The sequence below is a fragment of the Hibiscus syriacus genome, unplaced genomic scaffold, assembly GCF_006381635.1.
Source record: "Hibiscus syriacus cultivar Baekdansim isolate YM2019G1 unplaced genomic scaffold, ASM638163v2 tig00110569_pilon, whole genome shotgun sequence".
Lineage (NCBI taxonomy): Eukaryota > Viridiplantae > Streptophyta > Magnoliopsida > Malvales > Malvaceae > Hibiscus > Hibiscus syriacus.
The window spans coordinates 883,424-902,978 of NW_024062784.1; the positions used below are offsets into that span (position 1 = coordinate 883,424).

At 28.4% G+C, this 19,555-nt stretch overlaps 2 protein-coding genes across 3 annotated transcripts; one reads left to right on the forward strand and one right to left on the reverse strand.

Moving 5' to 3' along the window:
- Positions 1-9,034: 9,034 nt before the first annotated feature.
- On the reverse strand, positions 9,035-10,848 carry LOC120132766 (eukaryotic peptide chain release factor subunit 1-3-like). 2 transcript variants are annotated; one of them, XM_039149454.1, is made up of 2 exons: positions 9,401-10,848; positions 9,035-9,312 (listed from the first exon to the last, which is right to left on the reverse strand). In XM_039149454.1, exon 1 carries the CDS (start codon positions 10,842-10,844, stop codon positions 9,534-9,536), a length of 1,311 nt encoding a protein of 436 aa, XP_039005385.1. In that variant the 5' UTR covers positions 10,845-10,848; the 3' UTR covers positions 9,035-9,312; positions 9,401-9,533. The 2 variants fall into 2 exon arrangements, with proteins under 2 accessions (XP_039005385.1, XP_039005386.1); XM_039149455.1 differs by having other exon boundaries at positions 9,035-9,328; positions 9,401-10,846.
- Positions 10,849-17,743: 6,895 nt separating this feature from the next.
- LOC120132489 (myb-related protein 306-like) lies at positions 17,744-19,040 on the forward strand. The gene is made up of 2 exons (XM_039149237.1): positions 17,744-18,072; positions 18,235-19,040. The coding sequence occupies exons 1-2, from the start codon at positions 17,940-17,942 to the stop codon at positions 18,987-18,989; spliced, it is 888 nt and encodes a 295-aa protein (XP_039005168.1). The 5' UTR covers positions 17,744-17,939; the 3' UTR covers positions 18,990-19,040.
- The last annotated feature ends 515 nt before the right edge of the window (positions 19,041-19,555 follow it).

Below are 19,555 nucleotides of genomic sequence, written 5' to 3' on the forward strand. Positions count from 1 at the left end.
AACTTTCTCTATCATACTGAATGTTTAAATGAGTGTCTTTTGGGGTTTTTTTTTCTTTATTTCATAAAATAAAATCATTTTCTAAAATATTCATTAACAAGTCAATTTTTTAATATTTGAATTTATAATTCTATTTATATAATTATTATTATTTATATATATCTGAGTTTGTTTAAGGATATATATTAAGAGACTAGGGCAAGCTTTAAGGAACACGTCATGAGTGGGAATTATACGGGTTAGCTTTAAAAAATCAATTTTTATTTTTATAATTTAGAGAATAAAATAGTTATATAACCAAATATTTACAAAGACAAAAATAATTAATATATTAATATATGTATTTTTGTTTATTTTAACATTTATAATTAGGGATGGAGTTAGTGTACGTAGGAGGAGTTATAATTTTCCTTAAAAATTAGTTTGATTATCTTTTAAGTTTCTACTAAGTTTGAAGTTAGATAAATTAAATCATATTTTTATTTGTTTTAAATTTATTTTCTTTTTATATCATTTTATTTTTGAAATTAGGTCATTTCCAATTTTAAAATTAAATAAATAAATACGATTTATTTAAAATAAATAAGATTTTAAATTCTTTATTTTTCAATTTTAATTGATACTTTAACGAATTATTCTCTCGTCCTCATCTTATTATTATTTATATTTGACACGTAAAATTTTGTATTTAACTTTCTCCCTACTAATAAGGCAAAGTCCAAAAGACATCAAATATCTTAGTACTTTTTTAAAATAATCAATGTATCGTTCGTATTATTTTTTTCTTTTAATGTGACTTTCCGACTCATAAAATAAACCTAATGTAGTCATTTGACCAACGTTTTTCGTCGTTTAACCATTACGTTGCTGATGTGGCAGTTCACAATGTTGATATGACAGTCTACGGTGGTTGACAACATGGAAGATAGGCTAACTTGGTAACTCAAACGACATGTTAGCATCGTGAACTGCCACAACACCATCGTAACGATCAAAAGACAAAAAAACGTAGGTCAAATGGTTGCATTGAACTTGTCTTATGAGTTGAATGGTCACATTAAGAGAATAAATAATACAAAGACTATATTAAGTTTTCTTCAAAAGTATAAAAACCTCTTATCTTGTTGCCTTCTAATAATAACATACAAATTTTATATATACTATAATTAATTCAACTCTATATTTTTGAAATATTGTAATATTTTTATACGAATTAAATTAAAATTTAATAAAATAAAAAATAAAATAAAATTACTTAGAAAATATAAAAGATTAATAGATGGTATATCAAATATTGATTTATTAGTTATAGGAATAGGAGAATACTTTTTATTATTATGGAAGGACAGCCCCTTTGGTTCAGAGTCCACATGAGGTGCTGTTTTTTTTCATATATATAATTGAATCCATAAAGACAATGGTGGGCCAAGGGTGGGTCCAATATTTTGAAGTCAATAAAAATAAAAATAAAATAAAAATAATGGTTAACTAATAGGGGTGAAAGATTATGAGATGGGGACCCATATCCATTCAAGTAATCATTTCCTCTTGCCTTTCATCTGCAACCTTTGCTGGGATGAGGCTTTGGGATTCCCCAACTTTGCTTTTATTTATTAGGGTTTTTGGGTCTTTTTTCCTTGGGTTTTCAAAGGATTTTATTTGAATAATTCTTGGACCTACCCTTGTAATATAAATAATAAAAATTAAACAAATTTAATTATATTTTTATTTTAATCACGTTAATCCATTTAGATTCATTCGATGATTTTTACTATTAATATTTTAATAATCTAATATATATATGGTCGTAGATTAGATTAGATTAGATTAGATTAGATCATGTTAACTATCCATCTAGATTCGACTTGAATATAACTCTCCTCTAAGTTTTAATAACTCAATTTAAATTTAGGAAAGCTTCATCTTATCCAAATTTAGAAAAAGCTCCATCCAGACTCGATGACACAAATATATATATATATATTACTAAAAATATTATAGCAATTATCTCTTTTTCTAGAATTATTATAACAATTATTTCTGCCTATATGGTTCTATTGCAAAACTAGCAAGCTTGGAAATTCCTGACTTCCATTCATTTGAACTACCCTTTTTTTACCCCCTGTTGTACTTGTTGACAGCTTAGAACTTGGCTTTTAAATCACCATTATTGCTTCTGGTAGATTAACCTATGGTAAATTTCATTAATTTCGCCATTGCTACATGCCAACTATGGATCTAGTAAATATATCTATAATTTTAATAATTTAATTTAATTATAAATGAGGGATTTGGCTAGCAAGTTGAAACTGTTCATTTTTATTCTCCGACATTTCCTTAGATCATGAGCTTTAGATCCACTAAAAGCATTCACTTTTTTCCCTAGAATTTCTATTTTCATCGCCTCTAGATAAGATCGAGATTGGATTTAGGATTCGTAAGAAAATAATTTAATACAATTATCATCCGGTTGCCCTTATGGTTTCTAGGGTTTTGCCTTGTCTATCCACATAGACTCGGGTCGTATATCTGGTTTTGATGAGTGAATCTCCCAGTAGAAATTTTCTGCATGCACACATACTCGAACTCTAGACTTGTTTATACGATATCAAATTATTCACCACTTGAACCAACCCGTTAATAATTTAATACAATTATCAATGTTACATGTTATGATACAGTTGAGAATATGCTTTAGAGCATAAGATTGCAGCTTTATCTTACACACAAAGCAATAAATAAACAAAAGTTATTGGATCAATGACAAATACTGTTAAAAGGTATTTTTGTTGTTGAAGGTATCTATTACTTTTTATTAAATAATTATCAAATTAAAATTTAAGGATTAAATTCATAATTTACTCATAATAGAAATACTAATAATTAAATTTAATCGATCACTTATGTTTTTTAATTATTTATAATTAATTAATATTTGATTTATTATTATTGTCGTTGTCGTTATATTGGAAAGCCGTTGTGCTTGACTTGCTTTGATTTGTACCTTCGAAATTAAAATAATTAATTAATTGCTTTAATTAGTATAATAATAATTTTGGAGACACAGGTAGCTGCTTTTAATAAAAATTCAGGCTTTTGCTTCTTCTTCTTTGTTGGTTGGATCTAATCAAAATCTCCCACAAAGATCATGCTTTGTAATTGAATAATGTTAATTTTGGAACTCTTAATGTTTTGTCGACTTGATCCCTGAATTTAGATTTCACCACTCATTTTAGTCCTTAAATAGAATCAAAATCCAGGGATCATATTGAAAAAAGTTGTCGAATTCCAGGACTAATGCGGACTAAAAAAATATAGGACAAAATTGGAAAACTTGTCATGTTCAAAGATTGAAAGTTGATTTTATCCCTTGCAAAATTTAAGGTGGGGAATCTAAATATTGAGTGTTTAAAATAAGATTAATCTTTGGGTAAACTACACAAATGGTCCCATGACTATTATAAAAGTTACAAAATGATCCTCCGACTATAAAATATTGCTTTGTTGGGTCCCTTAACCATTAAAAGTTACAAAATGGTCACCCAACTATTCATTATGTTCCAAACTCACCCTTTTCCTTCAAAAAATTTATTGTCGTCTAAGTTGGACATTAACATAATGACAGATATGATAGTCGTTTGAGATTATGAGATCTTATTTTATCATATCACAGATAACATGTTAACATTTAGCTTAGATTGTCATCAATTTTTAACAGAAAAGGACGAGTTTGGAACATAATGAATAGTCAAGTGATCATTTTGTAACTAGTCAAAAGACTTAACAAAGCAATATTTTATAGTTGAAGGATCTTTTTGTAACTTTTAATAGTTAGAGGACTCAACAAAACATCACCCTATAGTCGGAGGAAAATTTGTATACTTCACCTTATATTTTTTAATAACGGATGAAAATACATTTTCTTTCGTTTGATTAAAGGTTTAAAAGAATTAAATCGAAATATTACTTTTAAAAGTAGGGGCGTTCATAATTCGGTTAAAACAAAATTAACCGATCAAACTGAAATCACGGTCGGTTAACGATTAATTTTGGGTTCGGTTAATTAACCAAAATTATTAAATATTTAATATATTATATATATTATTTAGCTTTAAGGGCGTTTAAACTTCAGTTTTAACTAAATTAACTGAATAAATAAAATATTAAATATATTATTTATAAATTTCACTTAATTCGAGTAACCGACCAACTAACCGAAATTAGTTCGGTTTGGTTAATTTTTGTTTGGGAAAAATTAGGTTCGATTAATTGCTAAAAGAAAAAAAATTTGGTCAATGAAATTTGGGTAATTTGATTCGGTTAAACGGATTACCCATTTAAACAACCCTATTTAAAAGGGACTAAATATGCTATTGTAACGTTAACCAGAGTTTTTTTTTTGTATAATTACTGATATCCGATCTATTAGTCAACTAATTCAAATAGGATACTGAGACTAATTTAAATTAAAACAAATTATCCTTATTGTTATCAAAAATGTATATTTACTTATAATATAGGGAAAATTACACGTCTAGTACCTAAACTATTATTTTTGATCCGTTTTAGTAACTAAATTTTCAATTTTTTAAAATCATACCTAACTTTTAAGATTTGTTTTGTTTTGGTACTTCCATTTACACATGACTTTTTTTATGAGTAAATTACATCATTCATCACTCAACAATCTTCTTACTCCTATTTTGGTCACTAAAGTTTTTTTTAATTTAATTACTTAACTTTCAAATTACTCCTAATTTAATCACTCTAACTTTCAAATTTATTTTTTATTTTTAATTATATATTAATAAAATAATATAAAAATGTCATGTCAAAAAAATTAATAATAAAATAAACCAGAGTGATTAAAATATGAGCGATTTGAAAGTCGAGTAGTTAAATTAAAACATTTTAAACTTTATTACCAAAATAGGAGTGAGAAGATAGTTGAGTGATTAATGATATAATTTATCCATAAAAAATGCAGCGCCGTTAGGTTTTTAATGGAGAGGTACTAAAATCAAATAAAAACTAAAAGTTTAGTATGATTTTAAAAAAATTGAAAAATTAGGTATTAAAATAAACTATAATTAATAGTTTAGGTATTAAACACGTAATTTACCCTATAATATAATAAGTATATGTAACTAAATATTTTACATGTATAATTTCGTTTAAAAAATTACCATCAAGGAGACTTTTTTAAAATGTTAATAAAAAAAGTGAGATCATTTAGGTGTTCAAATGTAATTATCTAGATGTTTAATGTTACAAACGTTATCACTTAGGTGTTTGGGCTGTAACTATCATTAAATTCTTTCATTAAAGGACATGTGTCACATTATGGTAATTTTTTTTTAAAAATATTTATTTTTTAAAATATATATTTTTAAAAACAAATTTTTTTTGAAATACTTTAAAAAATCCTAAAACTTAAAAAACCCTCATTTCAACCCCTAAACCCACAATGATCGTCTCCCTTTGCTGTTGACGAAGTTCCACCCAACCTCACCTCCACCCGACGATCGATAACCCTATGAAGTCACAGTCAATTGACGTTTGTATCCCGACGAACCCTACGTTGCAAATCGCGATCCCAACGGCCAATAGATGGCTAGTATGGCAACACAAAACTAGAAAGATGACAAGGATTATATCGGTGGTGGTGGCTGTAATCGGTAAGGATGACATCGATGAATTAGGTTAAAGATTTAGAATTTTTAGGATTAAGGTGAACTAATGTTTTGAAACTTTTTAATTAAAAATTCTATCGTAATTGATCATGATAACATAGAGACGATAAACACGACAAAACCAAAAATATAGGTTATGGAGTGGTGGGGGTGTCCTACAAGCAAAGGGATGGTGTGAGATCACATGCTTGGCCACTTATGTATGTTGGGTTTGTGAAGAGGACAGGTTACCCTCCAATTCCAACTTAGGGTTTAAGAGAGAATATGCAGAATTGTGACAAATCTGGTGCCTTATTTATTGGTATTGCTTCAGAACCAGCCGACACCCATCTGTAGGTAAATGGGGCCCACACCTTCTCTTTTACTAGTATTTCATTTTGAGAAACTATGTGTTTGGTGTTTAAACTATCAATTTTGATACGTTTTAGTAATTAAACTTTTAATTTTTTTTAAAAATTATACATAACGTTTAGTTTTTATTTCATTTTAGTATCCATCATTAAAAATTTAATGCATTTAGTACCTAAACTATCATTTTTTTATATGTTTTAGTACCTAAACTTAAAAAAAAAATCAAAACATTAAATTTTGAATAGTCGTACTAAAATGAAATAAAAATTAATTTTTTTTATGGCGGGATACTGAAATGAGACAAAAATTAAACTTTAGGTATGATTTTGAAAAATATTAAAAGCCTAGATACTAAAATATATCAAAACTGATAATTTAGATATCAAATACGTAGTTTACCCTTTTATTTTCTTTCAACTCGGACAGCGTTCTGATTTGACTCAATATTCATATCCCTTACCTGCTCTGCTCTTCTTACCATGCAATCCTGTTTAATGATATGGTTGAATTGAGATAAAATTAAAATTAAAGAATAAATTTGGTTGTACACCTGATTTCAATTTTTCACTTTGATTAATGGTGGGTTTGTTTGCAGTAATTGGAATTACGGAATTGATTTTTCTCAAATTCTCGTGTTTGTTTCACGTAATTCGTTTTTCGAAAAATGTTTTCTCGTGTTTGTTTCACGTAATTCGTTTTCTGAAAAATGTTTTCCCATGTTTGTTTAACGTAATTGGTTTTCCGGAATGTAATTCATTTTCCTAATAACAAAATTTTCTTTGTGTTTTCTGTAAAATGACTTACGGATTCATTTTCCGTAAGTCATTTTCCGAACTTTTCATTTCAAAGAATAAATACTCAAAATAATTTTATTTTATGAATTTAATATTAATAAAATATTTTAATATCATTTTCATCAAAATATTATTTATTTATTTATTAATATTTATAATAATATAATATAATATTTTTAATATTATATAAAATAATCAATTATATTATTAATAATATAAGATATTATATTTTTATTTTAATAATATATAATAAAAAATTTATATATTTAATAATGAATAATATTATTTATATATTTAAATAATATTTTAATAAAGATATTTAAAATATACTAATTAATATTTTTAAAATATAATATAACACTATTACTTTAATAAATAATTAATATAATTTATAATATTTTATTTCACTAAAATATACAAAAATTATTATTTTTATTAATAAAATTATAAAAAAAATATTTAATAATAAATAAATTATTTTAATATTTTAAAATAATAATATTAAATTTTATGATAAATAATATTATTTATTACATTTAATATTTGTAATAAATAATTTTTAAAAAACTCTTCAACTAGTGAAAAATGTTTTAAATAACATATTCCAAACATCATAAAACGTTTTCCAGATGTTTTTCAGAAAAATATAATTCATTTTACGGAAAACATTTTCCGAAAAATGTTTTCCAAAAATGTAATTCATTTTCCAGAATTCAAATTTCAGTAATTCATTTTTCAGTTCTAGTAATTCAAATTCCAGTAATTCATTTTCCGGAAAATCAATTACAACCAAACAAACAGACCCTAATTCAGGTCGAATTGTGTCGCGCCTTTGAGGGAGTTTTTGCTCATTGGACTCGAATTTAAGACGTTGCATAAATGATATCAAGATTATTATCACTTGAATTAAACTCTATTGATAAATTATAAACATTTTAATGAATACAAATCGAATATAAATAACCGAACATGATCAGATTTTTATCATACTTTACTGAAGCCACTACAAGGAAAACAACAGTTGAGTTACATCATATCTTTCATTTTCTGGCCTCCCTCATTTATTTTCTAAATTATTAATTTTCCTCGAGTATATCCTTAATTATTCCAAATATCCATTCTTCTATTTTTTTTAAATATATTATTAAATTTGATAAAATTTAGATCAGAGTCAACCACCTCTCTCGTATTCCGCCGTTAAAAATATTAGTTTTTGTTTTGTTTGGTGTATTTGTTTAAAATTTAACATTAAATTTTAAAACAATTGAAAGTTTAGGTACTAATAGTTTAGGTAATAAATGTGTTAAGCTTGTAATGGCGGATTACTAAAATAAAATAAAAATTAAATGTAAAGTATGATTTAGAAAAATAAAAATTTAGATTCTAAAACAAATTAAAACTGATATCTAGGTACTAAATGTGTAATCTACCCACTTTTTTTAATCTAACTCAAACAGTGGTCATGTTAATGATTTTATCTGACTCAACCATCGATTATACTATTCATATGTTATTAAAATATTGTTGAAAAATTATATTATTTTGAGTTTTATAGTCGAAATCTCTGAAATTAAGAGAATTTAATTATAAAATAAATATATATTTTAAACAGTATTTACTAAATTATTTTATTAAGTTAATTTAACTATAAAATAATATATGTTTTAAACACTGTCAACTATTTACAATGAATACTCTATCGTATTCACTCGCCTATGTTATACTGCAAAACATCAACTTGAAAATTTTAAAATAATAATCATTCATTTAATCATTTAAGTACTGAAGTAATTTAATTCGTACGAAATTATAAAAATCTTTAAATATAATAGGATTGTACATAACACATTTTTTTAAAGAGATTGAAAATGGTTGCTCTTTGAAGAGCACACTATGATAAAGGTTGCAAGTTCTGTTCGAGGGATAATCGTTATCTGTTATTGATCTATATGATAGAATCAATCGAGAATTTGAGTAGTAGTAGTAGTAGTTCATATTATGATTGATGTCAATTACTCAAAATCAAACTGAATTTATAAAATTTATAATTTACCCTAACCTAAACATAAATTCAATCCTCCTGTTCGATTATTATACTCGAATTCAAATCTATTTTTTAAAAAATATGTTAAAAAAAACATTCGATTAGACTAGAGAACCTTCACAATTTTTCAAAGCTATCTCATAGAAAGTAACTAATAAAATGAAAATGATGGATTTCAAAGAAGTTTTGGATATAGGGCAACAAGATCCAGAGATAAAAGGTAACATACATCAGGCATAATAAAGCTCAGACAAGCATTGTATTTCTACCAAAGACTGCTAGGCATAATCAAGGCAAGTGCTACCACATGAATATCATAAGTTTCAGATTAATATAAGCAAGGCCATTACCAGAACCGAATTCCCGGTTATGCCTTTAACTTATTTTTGCTGCTACATCATTCCGTCTGCACGACATTGTCACATAGGGTCTGGCAGGGGAAGGGACTAGAATTAGTCAAATAAAATTCAACACACATCTTATCGGAGTTGAAATAGATTTGGTTTAAAAACTCATACCTTAATTAGATGTATGAGAAACTTTGGGGGCATTGTGAGCACCAGTAGAACGCCCAACAGCTCGGGCACAGGTGCAGGTTTTGTTTCTATCCCCATCATTCTGCACCGTCAATGGGGTAGAGTTGATTGGTTGCTATTCAGAATCGTCGTAAACTTCTCCATCGTCAGAAAACTCATCAAATGATCTCATGTCAAGTTGGTATCGGAGAATGCCTCCAATACCGCCAAAACCACGGCAGAACTGAGAACCCTCTTGTGATTTGTTGGTGACAAACTCAAGACTACAACCAAATCGCTTGTATTCATTAGCAAACCACTCTAAAAGTGGCATCTTGTCCTGGACCTCCAAATCAGCTGAGCTGACCGGATCCTGGAAGTTGGTCATGTTGGCTTCCTGCTCCTTGTTTAAATGTTTTACGACAATTTCGGTAACGCTGTTCTTCAACACGTACCTGGTTATGTCAAGATTTTCCCACACAATCAGTATCTCAACAGCTCCCATCTCCAAGGCCTTCAGTGTGTCATCCACACCGAAAACATACTTCCCAGTATCTTGACTGATCTCCTCAAAGTATTTCCCTATTAAGCGCTTCTCCTGTATAAATTTCACATTGGACAGGATCTCCGAGGAAAGCTCAATTGCCTGGTTAAAACCATTCTCTCCTCCATAAGAGACGTCAACCACATTGAGAATCTTAGCCTGAAGCCGCTGATCAAACATATCTGATTGACTCAGTTCAGTCTTGAAATCAGCTGATCCAGCCAGTATTAATCCGGAAACATTAGGCTGACTGGTGGCAGGATTAATAAAAAATTGTGTGGCAAGTTCAGCAGTCTTTCTCACATAGTTGTGACGCTTTTCCATTCGAAGCCGAGCAAAACGAAGAGCTGATTGTCCTCCTCTCCCATGTTTTTTCGGAAGATCAACACTGAACTTATGTAGCACCTCTCTGGAGTTACCGCTTAATGTCCCAAAGAGAGTCCCGTTACCATCCATCACTATAAAACCAAACTTATCATCTGATTCCAAAAGTTCATTAAGTGCCTCAGTGTGGAATTTGTTGTCGCAAAGATAAAGAGAGGCATTTATAGGCCTGAAAGGCTCAAAATCAATAGTGACTTTCTTCTCCTTCCCATCTTCAGTCACAATTGTTCCTGTGTAGAGCACAAGCCCGTTGGGAGGAACCTTACTATAAAGTTTGAGCCTTTGCTGAGCGGAAGTTATTGCACCCAACACAGACTGACGATTGACTCTGCTTTTGATGTTCGAAGCAGTTCCAAATTCATCTCCAAGCATCTTTGTAACCCTTGCAATCTGATCGCGTGGAGGCATTATCAGAGATATCATGCTGGTGCCGTTGCCTCTAGCTGCTTCAAGCGCTTTAATCAGCTTCTTGATCTTCCATATCTCGATATTTTTGTCAGTCTCGTGACTGTCCGACATTGCTAGAAAAGAAGCAAAAAAAAAAAAAACTCAGTCAAACAATTTACAAACCATAACTCAAAAGTACTAAATCTAGCTCTAGTTGCTTATAAAAGCTTGAAATTTTCAAAGACTGCATGCATATCAATCAAACAAAAGGGTCACAACATGAATATTAATAATTAGTAGATCTACATCTGCCCAAGATAAAAATCAAGTTATAGCAAACATCAAACGATTCTCCATATGCCTCCACTTGCAACATATCAAATCTGTCTATATTAACGAATGCAAGTTCAAATGAATAATTTATGGATATATACTATTCGTCATCACAGACAAACTGCCGAATCTATAAAAAGAAGAATAAAAATACGAAACTAGAAACACTAACAAAGAATAATAGAAATTCCAGTTAAATTATTTTAATACTATAATCGCTTCCAATAAATTCTATAACAAACTCCTAGTTATAATTCTAATAGAAATTCCAACCACAAATATACTACTCATCAGAATAATATGTAAATTTAATCTAGATTTTCCACACAGCGACGAAAATGAAATCCAAAGCAAATTATGAGTAAGAACAAAGCAAAATTTGCGGAGAGCAATTTAAATTTAATTTCCGAAACTCAATCACAGAACGAGGAAAGAATCATACGAAGATCTAACGAGAAAAAGAAAAGAAAAATACATGTTTCGAATTTATTAAAATGAAGCTAAGAATTAGGTAAAAAAATTAGGGGGGAAGTAAAGAGGGAGAGGAACGAGAAGAAGAACCTGAGAAAATCCGAAACGGTGAATACAAAAAAAAAAGGCTGCAAATTTGTTTGGTCCTTTATATATATGTATATATATATTGTGCTAAGAAGATGCCCTAACACCTTGGCGCGGTGGTAAAATAGTAACTTCATATTTACTTTTTTTATATATATATAATTTATTGTAAGAAGAAAATAAACTTTGATGCCTTAAAATCACGGTTGAGATTTATTCAAATAATATTATTCTTTGATTTAATTTATAACCATTCCTTGCCAATTTATTAATCGACTAATTTGAATCATGTATTGTAGAGATGAGAGTGAGCTTACAACCTAATTTACTTCATTTATAAATATCAAAATTCGAATTCCTGACATTTATTTATCGAATATTTCATTTAACTAGACTGCCTTACATAAAAAAAAAACTAAAACAATATTCGTTACTAGAGTACTACAAACTATTTTGACACAAAACTTACAAATACATTGGCAAATATAAATACAATGATGAAAAAACCTTCAGGGTACGTTTGGTTCACGGAATGTAAGATTATCAGTGGGAATGTAAGATTATCAGAGAATATGATTACTGAGAATGTTGTATTTTGTGTTTGGTTGGCTTAGCAGGAATGTAAGATTATCGTGTTTGGTTAAAGGAATTAAAGATTATTGGAATGTATATTTGACCAAATTGTCCTTATTATATATTTGTATAATATTACAAGTTGGAAAATATTTATATATTTTCTTTAAAAAAAATTAAATTCATAATATTTATATATTTTTTACAATATTTATATATTTTTTACAAAATTAAAAATAAAAAAAGTTTAATGAAAGGGTAAAATTTTATTTTAACCCTTGAACTTCATATAAAATTTTAATTATAGATTTTTTTGTAAATCTAAAATAATTTAAAGATAAATTTATAATTTAACATTCGTGGAAATTTATTATTCAATGATAGAAGAAATATATTTTTAAAAAAAATAAAAATTTAAGGGCATTTTAGTCTAAAACGCTGGTAATCTAACAATACCTAAGGAAAGGGAGGTAATGACATTCCCGATAATATACCCCAAAAAATCCACTATTGGTAATCTTGCATTACCGGGAATAGGATTCCCGGGCTAACCAAACGGGGGAATGTGGATTTCATTCCCATGGGAATCCCACATTCCCCCATCCAAACACCCCCTCAGTATTTGGTTCTTTTCCAAATACGACAGTCCAAAAATAAAATTTGTAAAACAAGGTTGTCGGTCTTTTAATTTGAGATCTACGGTATTTATTATGGTGTTTAAAGAATTTATCATGTCGAGATGATGAGTTTACCTAAATAATTATTTTTTATTTAAACTCGTCATCTCGATATGATGAATTCCATATACTGTAGAAAATGTCGTAGATCCAAATTAAAAGTCTAATAGCCCTATTTTGGAAATTTTGTTTTTGGGTTGCTCAACTAGTAATGGAGGTGCCCAATCCATGACCGAGTAATCAAAGCAAAGCAGGTGACCAACAGCCCACCAAATACTTGGGCAATATTGCCTATTTATCCAACAAACATCTATTATTGTTTCTTTACTCTCAAAATCCATTATACAACAAATATTATATTGTAATCATTACATACTATTCAAAAAATATACAAATGTATACCATCGGTTAAAGTTTATTAGAATTGAATATTTTTATTTAAAAAAAATATATTTTTTTATGATTTTTGTATCATATTTTCAAATTTGTACTCTCGTTACAAATATAAAAAAAAACCCAGAAAAAAATATGTATACTTTTCAATTAAACATTTTAAATATTTTCTTGTGTTTTAGCTTATACTTGTAATATTATTACCTTGTAATATTATTATTTTAAGCAACGACAACAAGGTTTGAAGGTAGGATATAAATTAATTTTGTATTTAGATTTAATATTTGTTTAAGAAATTAAGTAGAAATTACAAAAAATATATTGAGAAAGAATAATTTGATTGAGTTATAAATTATGTAGTAATTTTTTAAAATAGCAACTTTAGAAGAAATATTTAGTATAAATACCAACTATATATTTAAGCCTTATATTAAAATGTTGGGGTAAAGCACATAAATGGCCATCTAGTTATAGGACACTGTTTTGTTGAGTCATTCGATTATTAAGAGTTACAAAATGGTCTCCCAGCTATATTGTATTGTTTTGTTAAGTCTTGACTATTCATATGTTTCAAGTTCGCCATGCATATGAGTTGAACGATAAACTGTTGATAGAGATATGATAAAATCTTATTTCATGATCGTTTGAGTTGTATTTTATGGGTCGACTGTCTATATACATTATGTCGTCGAGTCAATGCTTAAAACATTATATCATTGAACCAGTTCTTAAAAGCAATAACGGTGTCGGTAGACACCATTTTAAAATATCTGAAGTGCCTTTCCCATTAGATTAAAGTGTTAAAGGGTTTAAATTGAAATTATAAATATTAAGAGGGGACCAAACATGAAGATGGATGTAATGTGAGATTATTGCTTTAATTTTTGACATTTTGACAAGTGTCCCTCAACCTTTATATTACGAAACAAAATCATTTCATGAATTACTGGAATTTGAATTACTGGAAAATGAATTACATTTCTGTAAAATGAATTACATTTCTGGAAAATGAATTACATTTCTGGAAAACATCTGGAAAACGTTTTATGATGTTTGGAAGATGTTATTTAAACATTTTTTCGGTATATTTTAGTGAAATAAAATTTTATAAATTATATTAATTATTTATTAAAGTAATAGTACTATATTATATTTTAAAAATATTAATTAGTATATTTTAATATCTTTACTAAAATATTATTGAAATATATAAATAATATTATTCATTATTAAATATATAAAAAATTTATTATATATTATTAAAATAAAAAATATAATATCTTATATTATTATAATATAATTGATTATTTTATATAATATTAAAAATATAATATTATATATTATTATAAATATTAATAAATATATTTTAAATATTTTAATAATTAATATTTTGATGAAAATGATATTAAAATATTTTATTAATATTAAATTCATAAAATAAAATTATTTTGAGTATTTTTGCTTTGAAGTGAAAAGTTCGGAAAATGACTTACGGAAAATGAATCCGTAAGTCATTTTACAGAAAACACAAAGGAAATTCTGTTACTAGGAAAATGAATTACATTCCGGAAAACGAATTACGTGAAACAAACACGGGAAAACGTTTTCCGAAAAACGAATTACGTGAAACAAATACGGAAAAACATTTTTCGAAAAACGAATTACGTGAAACAAACACGGAAATTCGGGGAAAACTAATTCCGTAATTCCAATTACGGGAAACAAACATACCCTTAAATTAATTGACACAATCTCAAGTCTTGACATTGGCACCAATTATTTTAACTAACTGTTGACAAGTGGGCTCCACTTGTTACCTACCAGGCCCAATAATGGGACAGATGTCCTCTTTGTGGGCCCAATATTTTTTTTATATACAAACGAGTACTATTTTGTTTTTGTTTGTGTGGAGAAAATATTTTGATGGATCAATTATTTTCAGCCAATTTTATATATAATAAATTTATAACCTGAATTTTCTTCTTTTTTCTTTCTAGAACCAATCATCTTATAATTATTTTTTCTGTTTTTGTATATTTGAATTATATTCTTATTTTATTTAATCAATTTTCCATTCATATGGGAATAATAGATTATTTTTATAGGGGTTATTTTGTTGAAATCTAATTATTAAAAGTTATAAAATGATCTTTGATAATGGGATTTTTTTATTGAGTTCCCCAACTATTAACAGTTATAAAATGATCATCCGACTATTTATTATGTTTTAAATTAATCATTTTCTATTAAAAAAATTGATAGCAGTCTGAGCTGGATGTTAACATCTTGTCTTAGATATGATAAAAACATGATCCTAGAATCTCAAACAACTATCATATCTCAGACAAAAATTAACATTCGGCTTAGATTACCATTAATTTTTAATAAAAAGGACGAATTCGTAATATAATGAATAATCAAATGACTGTTTTGAAATTTTTAATAATCAATATACTCCACAAAGTAACATCCTATGATTGGGGGCCCATTAAATGCGACATCCCACGTATCTCTAACTAAAATTTAATTTAACTAACACCATTTTGCTATATTAAATAAGAATAAGAGTGGTCATATATAGTAAGCAACTATATATATAATAATAGGAACTTAATTAAGAAACGTGACCATGAAATCATAATAATAACTTGTAGGATAAATTATGTATATTTAGTATATAAATTATTAGTTTTGATTCGTTTTATAAGCTGCATCTATGAACATGACATGAATGTATGATAATATGTATGTGGAAATGATGATGTTTTGTTGTATGGTGATGATGATGTTTTGGTGTATGGTGATGATGATGAGTTGAGTATGAAAAGAACATGCATGTACTTGTCAAAAAAATACATGATATATGTCTGCATTGTATACATACATGACTATGGAAGAACATGCTCGATATATATGCATTGTGTTGCTTGAATGCATAATTAAAAAAATATTTAAATCTCATTTAAAAATAGGTCGCACATTATAGTTCAGACTTACAAAATAACTTTTTCCGAACATATTTTCATTATTGGTACAGTAATGGGTCTGACTAGAGAGGCAATCTAACCCGAAATAGATAGGTTTTGATCTAATTCGATTTGATAAGGTAGGATTTTTTTTGAAAAAATTTGGCTTCGGATTGGATTATTTTTTTAAGAGAGTGAGGTCAAATCAGGTTTGGGTGGAGGGTAAAAAAACTCTGACCATAGGATAAAAATATAATTTTTTTTATAAAAAAAATCTTATTTTAATTAAACCCTTGTTTTATACCAGGTCAAATTTATACTCTAAAATTTTGGGTCGAGTCGAAGTCAGTGAAAATATATATTTTTCGAGTCAAATCGAATTAGGTGAATGATATATAATTTTCGATTGAGTCAAATTCAGTTAAAGAATACATATTTTATGAGTTAGGTCAAACTGATAAAAAAAAATAGACCTTACTCAACCCGTTATCATCCATAGATAGGATTGCAAATAAATAAATAAATTGCAGTCATTATAATAAGTTATTGCCTATTGGAACTTGGAAAACTGAACTCTTACTCTTCCTTTATACCTCTCTTTATCTCATATGTAATAATGAGTAGGGCATGCATTCTTCATTGCTTCGTTTCTTTGGTTTGAAATTAGGTTATTAATTATCAATTAACATCTTGTTAGAAGATTAATTAAGTTTCCGTTAAAAAATATTTTAATTGTGAATAAATTATTTTCATTCTTATTAATTTTATTTTGATTATTTAATTATTTTATTGATTTATCTTTACTTTAGATCCTCGAACCGGATCATTTATCTTAATAAATTCTTACAATCACCTCAAATATATTGTGTTTTAGTTATGATAATATTAGTTGTCAGCGTATTGTAATGTTATATTATTATGTTAGTGTTGAGAGTAATATTTATTTGTATCTTGTAATGTTTTGAGTTGTTTAATTAATTTTCTACTGCTTTTCTTGTATTTACCTATTTTTAAACCTTAATAAATTCACATGAAACATGAAAAGTCTAATTAAATTAATTTAATTTAAGATTTTTTTAAAAAAAAAGTCAAATGTGTTTTCATTTATACTTTTTAAACAAAGTTTTTTCTGTATAGAGATGGACGCAAGATTTTTATGTTAGAGAGGACAAATTTCAATTTATAAAATTTCAGAGGGCGAATAAAATTATAGGATTTATTAAGTCTAGTAATAAACTAGGGTTTCTTTTAGAATGTTGTGAATGAACAAAACAATTACACTTTTCATCTAAAGTTCGATTTAACTTGGTAGGTAGTATCAACTCTCAAGGGTAAAAGAAAATGTCGTTCAATTTAGAAATCTCGAATTTAAATGGTTACGTCTTCAGAATGTGTAATTATCAATAATTAAGGAAGATTCTAAAGAAATATTACCTTAATCACCTCTATCCGGGGGTGGGGTGCCCTTTCCTTCTCTATATATAGAACAAACCCAAACCCTTTTCCTTTTGAGGGTAATCACAAAATAAAGAAGGCAATTTTGGGGTTTCAATACCCTAGTCATATGTAGCTCAATCTCATAGCTCCATAGCAAAATTCAATACCAAATCCTATAACCCTTTTTTTGTTTACACTCAAACAAAACAAAAACCCTAAAATCTTCTTCTTCTTCTTCACCATCACCACCAAACTTTGATCATCATAGGGAAAAAAAACAAAGTTAAAAGATGGGTAGACCTCCTTGCTGTGAAAAAATGGGTGTGAAAAAGGGTCCATGGACCCCGGAAGAAGATATCATACTCGTTTCTTATATCCAAGAACATGGTCCAGGGAATTGGAGATCGGTTCCTACTAATACAGGTACCATCTGGGATTCTGGGTCTAGGGTTTGATCGTGAATGGGGATGCTTATTTTTTTCCACTTTTGGTTTGGGGTTAGTTGTGTTCATTTAAGAGTGCAATAAATATCCAGTCATGTTTTTACTTTTCCACCATTAATGTCGGTTTGATTTTTCTTCTCAGGCTTGCTTAGGTGCAGCAAGAGTTGCAGGCTTAGATGGACTAATTATCTCAGGCCGGGAATCAAGCGTGGTAACTTCACTGAGCAGGAAGAGAAGATGATTGTCCATCTTCAAGCTCTTCTAGGCAACAGATGGGCTGCCATAGCTTCTTATCTTCCTCAAAGAACGGATAATGACATAAAGAATTATTGGAACACTCACTTGAAGAAGAAGCTTAAAAACGGTCAAAAGCAAGACGGGGTGTCTTCTTCGTTCCAATCGGTCACCAAGGGACGGTGGGAGAGACGGCTTCAGACGGATATCCGGATGGCTAAACAGGCTCTTTCCGAGGCATTGTCGCTCGATAAACAGCCGTCTCAGGTAAAGACGACGTCGTATGCGTCGAGTGCCGGCAACATTTCTCGGTTGCTCGAGAACTGGATGAAAACCACACCCGAACCACCACCACTCACCGCCGGCGCTGCCGATCATCGAACGAACTCGGCCGAGACGATGACTGATCAGGGCTCGTTCAGCTCCAGCGCCGAAACGACGCCGAGTACTCATCAGGGTTTCGATTCTTTCTTCAGCTTCAACCACTGGTCCTGCAAATCTTCAGATGATGTTTCTCGTGAATCTGTATCGGCGGAGCAGCAGAACGCCGGCGGCTTGACGCCGCCGGAAAACAGCGTCGTTTTCGAAAGCAAGCCCAACTTGGATGATCAAGTGCCTCTCATGTTGATAGAGAAATGGCTGTTGGATGATGGGTTGTTTTGAGAACGAAAAATCAAGGTTTAATTAGGGTTCTTTGTTTAGAGTGTTTAATACATATAATTTTATAAGTAATTAGTGAATCAGATACTATATCATAAAAAGAATTAAAATTAACAATATGATATCATCTGATTCACTAAAACATAAAATTATATAAGATAAAAGCATTAAATATAAGTCTAATTACTATACCTTTAGCACCATGATCTAAGAACTAGGGAGGACCAAGAAGTGTTTATTAAATATATTTTATATATATGGGATCCTAATAAACTAAAAAATATCATATCATGATATTTACTTTACCTATGTAACTAAATTTCTCTTTCTTCTTGTTGGTATTGAACCTTATTCTATGTTTAAATATATTATATTATATGATATATTATAGTTATATAATGTACAATGACAGATCAAAAATATTATTTTTTAAGGTGGACACACATACGTTAACGACATAAATTTTTTAAATGAGATGGGTATAAATAAAATTTCAGGTGGACACCATAATAAGTAACTAATAAAAAAAAACTCAAATTTCAGGGTGGACATCATTAATAAAATAAGTA

Bases quoted from the DNA above. Each gene is read 5' to 3' on its own strand.
- LOC120132766 (XM_039149454.1), bottom strand. From the start codon at position 10,844: ATGTCGGACAGTCACGAGACTGACAAAAATATCGAGATATGGAAGATC.
- LOC120132489 (XM_039149237.1), top strand. From the start codon at position 17,940: ATGGGTAGACCTCCTTGCTGTGAAAAAATGGGTGTGAAAAAGGGTCCA. The intron at 18,073-18,234 runs GTACCATCTGGG...TTTTCTTCTCAG, and splicing joins ATCGGTTCCTACTAATACAG to GCTTGCTTAGGTGCAGCAAG.